At 38.7% G+C, this 6,982-nt stretch overlaps 1 protein-coding gene across 1 annotated transcript; it reads left to right on the top strand.

Moving 5' to 3' along the window:
- Nucleotides 1-4,280: 4,280 nt before the first annotated feature.
- LOC126762221 (uncharacterized) lies at nt 4,281-5,262 on the top strand. The gene has a single exon (XM_050478812.1). It carries the CDS (start codon nt 4,353-4,355, stop codon nt 5,154-5,156), a length of 804 nt encoding a protein of 267 aa, XP_050334769.1. The 5' UTR covers nt 4,281-4,352; the 3' UTR covers nt 5,157-5,262.
- Nucleotides 5,263-6,982: the final 1,720 nt, after the last annotated feature.

The following is a 6,982-nucleotide window of genomic DNA, read 5'->3' as shown; positions in this document are numbered from 1 at the left end:
CATGCGATATTGTCACGCGACCCAAGATGTGTGAGTTTGCACCATTTTTATGGTCTTGAACTTGAACTTTAAAGAAATGAGAATGAGGCATGTGAATGAGGCGCGATTTTAAAAATACTCACTGACATACATACATATGTGAATTAATATATTTTAAGAACACACGGAAATTAGTAAAACATTATGCACAAATGGAATTTGCATGAGTTTTTTTGCTTAGAACATAGCAGAGGAGGAACGTGTTTCAGACGAGTAAGGATTTCTAACTCAATATTGGACCCTATTGAGTCTAAAATAATCCAGTTTTGTAGTCGCTTCCGAATTGACACCAACTATAAAACTTTGTTTCTATTAATCCATAATATTTTCTCTGCACTACTGTATTGTATACCTCCAGACTAATCAAGAATCAAGTGTAAGACAAAAAGGAAGGAAAACTGAAAAATACAACTCGGGCTAAAAATATTTAAGAAGAAAACGTCATCGCGTTAACTTGTTTGGAAAATCGAGAGCTTTTGACGAGTTAATATTCTGTCAAGGCTACCGAACCGTCAAGTTTCTCAATCGCCAACAACAGAGCCGTCAGTGCAGCCTTGTCCAGCCTAGCAAGAGAAGAGGAGTAAAACGAGGTTGGTCTTATGGTGAGAGAAAGCAAAACAAAGTACTTGGCCACACACAAAGGTTACTCTCGTCTTGGAAACTACGTCACTGTCGACAATTACACACTGGAAATAGTAAAAGTTTTTAAATTTTTCAGAACCATCATAAATTCTACCAATAGCAAGCGCAGAACAACTCTTCCCAACAGGTGCTACTTTGGAATCGGTAGATTTGAAAAGCAGATCCTTCAGGGGACGAACAAAAATTACGCTCTATAAGTATCTTAATAGAGGATGGAGTCATGTGTTGAAGTTCGCGCAAGTGAGGAAAGTTCCCTCAGCGCCATTCACTTGGGAATGGTCAGAAACGATTCTTTTACATATGGCTCAAACAGCTCACGACTTTCGGTCTTAGACCAAATATTCTCTAGGTAGCCAAACAACATCAGTTTGAAGGCGAGCTAAAGTGAGAAGAGGAAACATCCCTCCACAGGGATGTGCGCTAGACTTTAAACCCGCGACGTCAAAAAGACCTCCTATGAAAAAAGCAAACAGCCTCGGATGAGAGACGAGATATACGACGTCATTGACATAGTTCGGCGAATTAAGAGGCAGTGGCTACGCTGGCTAGGTCATGTCGTTCGAATGGAAGAAAACTCCGGATTTGAAAGTATTCGACGCAGTAGCCGCCGAGGGAAGCAGAGGAAGAGGAAGACCACTACTCCTTTGGAAAAACCAGGTGGAGAAAGACCTGGTTACACTTGTCGCCAAACGACGAAAAGGAAGAACGATTGGGGCGCTGTTGTAAACTCGGCTATAACCGCGTAAGCGTTGTCTGCACCAATAAAGAAGAAGAAGTCTCTCATTGATCCCATCCTATTATACGAGGCAGAAATATGGACAATGACGAACCGAGATGAGAACGCACTTGGAGCATTCGAGAGCACTGTTTTCGCAAGAACTTTGAAGACTTCTGCGTGAGCACTGCATATCAAAGAAGATGGAACCACGAACTATATGAGCTCTATGTCGACATGGATATAGTTAAGCGCATAAAAGTCCTACGAATGCGCTGGATAAGCCATCATGAGTTCATAAGAATATGATGCCCCATCGATTTAAGACCCATGGGTGGACAATAGAAGCAAGAGCACCCAAACATCCTATGGAATAACGAAGTGTATAGCGACCTAATACACTTGGGAAGCAACTGGCAAAGTTCTGTGTTCTCGAGCCATTTTTTCTTATATAATTCGTTGCATATTGTAAACTTATTTCTATTCTCTTTTAGTGAAAGCTCTAATTTTCGTCTTTTTTATAAATGAAAGCTAGCACCTTTTTTCCTGTATTTGTAAGTTTGCGTTCTTCATATACCTTTCTCTTCTCACATAACCTAAAATATATGCTCTAACCGTAGAATAGTTTTAAGAAGTATTTAGTTCATCTAATAAAGTATGAAAATTAATGGAAATGTCAAACACAAAACATGTCAGCAGAAAGGCTTTAATATGAGCTTACAAAGCGTTTCACAAACACGCGTACATACATATGTACATATGATATTGCTGTTGCTTTTGACCTTCTTCAGTAGCCAATTATTTCAATCACAGCCAATTGCAGAACTGACCTGAATTCTCAGTCAACAAATCTTAGGTGAAAACATTGAAGACAGCAACTGGTAGGCCTCATTTAGATTTGGATTTGTATAACTAACGATAAATACTAAAAAATCAAGGTCTGCAAATTAAAACAAAGAACGCAAACTAAATTATAATAAACCAATTAATTTGAGAATAAAATTACTCTGATATTAATCAGCGCCTCATCAGTGCAATTACGAGTTAAATGAGGTCAACCAATGGTTTGCTTACGCAGAGTTGCATGAAATTTCGGAATAATTTATCAATGATTAGCCACAGTTGTTTTTGTAAGTGATTACTAGACGCTCTTACTATGAAGTGGCATACAAATCCTAAAACAAATATAACGCAAATGAGCATGCCCAACGATTGGAATTTGGGTGTGCTCTGCCCAATCCACAAAAATGGAGACCCCACAATCTGCACCAACTACCGTGGGATAAGCCTCCTCAACATCGCATGTTAGGTTCTATCGAGCGTATTCTGTGAAAGATTAAAGCCCACCGCCAATAAACTCATTCGACTTTATCAGTGTGGCTTTAGACCTGGAAAATCAACAACCGACGAGGCATTCACCGTGTACCAAATCTTGGAAAAAACTCGTGAAAAGAGAATCGACACACACCACTTTTTGGTCAATTCTACAGCTGCTTTTGACAGCACGAAAAGGAGCTGCCTTTATGCCACGATGAGCAATACCAAAAGGTCCGTTAGGATCGGGAGGGTCCTCAACAAGCCTTTCGATACCAAACGAGGTTTTAGACAAGGCGACTCCCAATCGTTCTTTTTCTTCAATCTACTCCTGAAGAAAACAATTCGAGCTGCAGAGCTGTATAGAGAAGTTACAATCTTCTATAAGAGCGTACAGCTGCTGGCGTACACCGAAGATATTGATATCATTGGCCTCAATAACCGCGCCTTTAGTTCTGCTTTCTTCAAAACGGACAAGGAAGCGAAGCAAATGTGTCTGGTAGTAAACGAGGGCAAGACGAAATATCTACTTTCATCAAACAAACAGTCGTCGCACTCGCGACTTGCCTCCCACGTCACTGTTGACATGACATGACAACGTCGTAGAGAATTTCGCCTATCAGCCTCGAAATCCATCGAAGAATAACTCTTGCCAACAGTTACTTCTGACTGATTATGAATTAAGAAGTAAAGTCGGCGTTACGAGTTTTAAAGAGAAAAGTTATGTGAAAAATTGATGGTCCTTTGCGCATTGACAACTGCATACCGCAAGCGATGGAACGATGAGATGAGATATTCGATGACATTGACATAGTTCAGCGAATTAAGAGACAGCGGCTACGCTGGCTAGGTCATGTCGTCGGAATAAATGAAAACACCGCAGCTCTGAAAGTATTCGACGCAGTACCCGCCGGAAGAAGAAGAGGAAGAGGAAAACCTCCACTCCGTTGGAAAGGTCAGTTACATTAGGTGGATTCTGTTGAATGAATGTGAATGTGCCAATTGCAGGAACATCTACAATCACGACGTCAAGCTCTTAGCAGTGTTCAAATGTAAAGCTGTCCACTTTTTTTTACAGTATGATATGTCTCAAGCAACCATTGTTACCCAGATCAAATGTAACAGTATTGCCTTACCAGTTAGGCCCCATATTTTTACGTCAGAGTCCCAACTAATGTCATATTCTTGTGTCTAAGTGACTTTATTCGTTATCTCTAGATCTGTTTTCTCATTAAAAACTTTTGCTGGGATGATGAGTTCCACTTAAGAGTTCTAAGGACGTCTCAGACTCTTGCTTCAGAAATTGGGCTAGAAAGAATCCATATTTTTAAAAAGGCTCTCTCAGTGACTATTTTGAAGCAAGCCTTTATTTTAGTCTAGTCTTCGTTAATTACTTAGGTTAGGCTTTGTGTCTACTTCATCCTTATAAAACTCAAAAATGCTCACGTCTCCTCTTGATTCAATTATTCAGTCACCCAATAGTTACCACCGAGCCATTGTATGTTCAACTGGGTAATTATAACTCTCCACAAACTACTTTATTTCGACCAATTCGTACACGTAGCAAAATTGTTGATTCGGCGTTAAACGTCAAAAATATTGAATATTTCAAAAATTTATGTAGTTTTGACAAAGATTGAAAATGTTAGAAAAAAATGCAAAAATTTCAGTGTTGCGAACAATGATCGGCTTAGGCGAAGAGATTGAACCACATTTTATCGTACCGCAGAACTCAATTTCGAATATTCGCCAAAAAATGGGACTCAGCGAACGTACAGGTGCACAAATGCCAACACTTATACCGTTGGAGAACTCACTGCGAAGCACACAACCGGCAACCGTCAAGTGTCCGCACTGCGAGAGCATGGCGAAGAATTTCCTCTACCTCGAAAGTCTCATACGCAACAACTACAATCCTAAATCACAATGCGGCCTCTGCTACTCATCGCTCAAATATCTGCAGTATGTGAACAAGAGTATTATGCAAGTCTTTGGCAATTTCGAGAGCATCGTCAATGCGGCCAACACATTTACTGGTAGCCATCGGCCACGCTCGCCTATCACCGCTGCGCCTGTACGCGATACGCGCGCGATCGCAGCCAAGTCACCCACCAAGCTCGCCACCAAAGTCGCTGGCGCCAAAAAGAGCTCAACGAAGAAGCAATTGAAGGAGGGTGGCAAAGTCTCGCGTCCAGTTTTGCAGACAAGCGCCAAGAGCATGACGAATTCGCGCTTAACGGGTGGCGCAAAGCATGTCGGGAAAGCACGTAATCATCACGCCACAGCTAAGACAAAAGCTAAGAATAAGAAAGCAAACACTGGACGTCTGCCCGGTGGCTTTGACGGTAAGCGCAAGAAGTCCGTACTCGCAAAGCCGAACAGCGGCAAGCAGAAGAATGCGAAGTCGAAGCGGAACAAAGTTACTGCGCCACGAGCTGGCAAATAATGTGCCGATCAATTATCGTTGGGCTGTCACTGGCTAGTTCTAGCAGAGTTTGAAGATTGGTAGCAATCGAGTTTTTATTTTTTAGTATGATTTTTTTCTATTTTGGATGGCAAAATTAAAATTCGAATGTGATTTAATAATTTTTTAGTATGTGAATATATTGAATAAATTTTATTGAAACAAACGATTTGTGGTTGTGAGCCATGGCCAACTGACCGATGCCGATATCGATAATAGTGTTAGAAAATTCATTAAGATTATACGACCTCAGTCTGTCTCTCAGTTTCCGGAGCAGATTATAACAAAAAAGTATTGCAAAATTAACTTATCGGAACAATCATAAAACAAGTATGTTCCAAAGTCTTATATTGTAGTCCCTCAAGATCAGAGAATGATCTCGCGATGTTTCCAAAAAAAATTTCTTTACAAGAGCAATTCAATTGGTTTATGAACAGGTAACAACGAGGCCAATGCGACAAGGACTTGCTGCATCTTCTGCCAAGATTGATCCTGCCTAAATGCGAGGATCTCACATTTTGCATGTTTTTATATTTACTCATTCACGGCACCATTACGTCACGAGTGAGCAGAGAGACAAGAAACCTTCACTATTTTCCTTAATTGTTGCTTAAGGTTCGGTACCGGTTCGGCTTATGATATTAAAGTCTTGGCACAATATTTTGTCTGATAACATAACCAAAGAAAGTTCTGACACAAAGCATCCGTCTATATAATCTAGACGGGTCTGACTGAAAATCTTTACAACGTTTTTAAAATATAATTAGGTAGAAGATGCTAAAATTGTGTTACAAAGAATTTTCTAATAGCAAAAGATCGGATTAAAAAATCTGTGGGTCCAATTTCAAATTATTTCGTAAGTCCCACCGAATACGAAGTAATACTTGGAATATTTGAAATTTAAAATGATTAAGGTTTTCAGATGACAATATACTTCCAGGAAAGTATTCCAAACAAAAATAAAGTTAATTGTGAGGGGAATGAGGAACCAACTTTTAATGACTTTGCACTAATTTTTGTGATTAATTGGATTATGTTAACTTTAAAGTCAATGGTCTTGGCTTTTAACTGGGGAATGTTTTAGACGAATGACTCTCTTTCTCAAAGTTTTTTATGATTCAAATGTCTTTATGGAAAATATTTAAGAATTATTTAATAGAACCAAAGTTCTTTATTTCCTTTTTGAATTTTTGGCCATTCAATAAAATGTATATATCCGAATTAATCAATTTCGTTGATCTGTATACTTTTGACTCTAACAAAAAGCATTTGAAATCAAGCCTTCAAGCCCTAAAACAAACGACCGATGACTTTGAAAAACATCAAATAAAAGTAAGCATAGAGAAACAGCACATAAATATTTATTTCCCAAATTGTCAATATTATTGTTTACAAATTATGTAATAAACAAAATTTTCAAAAACAAACACTACAAGGTCAATGAGCTCTGGAAAAAAGTAAATATTATTGTTTTCACAAAAGTGCGTACTCAAAAATATTCAAACTGTACGAACACAATTTTTTCCCGTCAACGTACAGATTGGAGTCGCCCGTTTTGAAAAAATAGAAAAAAATGTCAAAAAGTTATGACGAATAATTTTCAAACCGAAAAATTTTTCAAGCTGAACGGAAGCAAATTTGCTCCGTGAAAATATCAAAAACCTACAAGAACTAACACAAAAATAATAGCAAAGACTAAATATTATACATCTATAAAAAAAAACAGTAAATAACTTAATATTATCCAATAACTATAAAAGAAGGAGAGAACCCAAAGGAACAAAAAGCAGTATCCAGCATATTCGAAG

The sequence above is a fragment of the Bactrocera neohumeralis genome, chromosome 2, assembly GCF_024586455.1.
Source record: "Bactrocera neohumeralis isolate Rockhampton chromosome 2, APGP_CSIRO_Bneo_wtdbg2-racon-allhic-juicebox.fasta_v2, whole genome shotgun sequence".
NCBI lineage: Eukaryota > Metazoa > Arthropoda > Insecta > Diptera > Tephritidae > Bactrocera > Bactrocera neohumeralis.
This window is presented reverse-complemented; position numbering and strand designations above follow the sequence as displayed.

What these genes read in the sequence shown, in the direction of transcription:
- LOC126762221 (XM_050478812.1), top strand. Translation starts at nt 4,353, where the DNA reads ATGTTAGAAAAAAATGCAAAAATTTCAGTGTTGCGAACAATGATCGGC.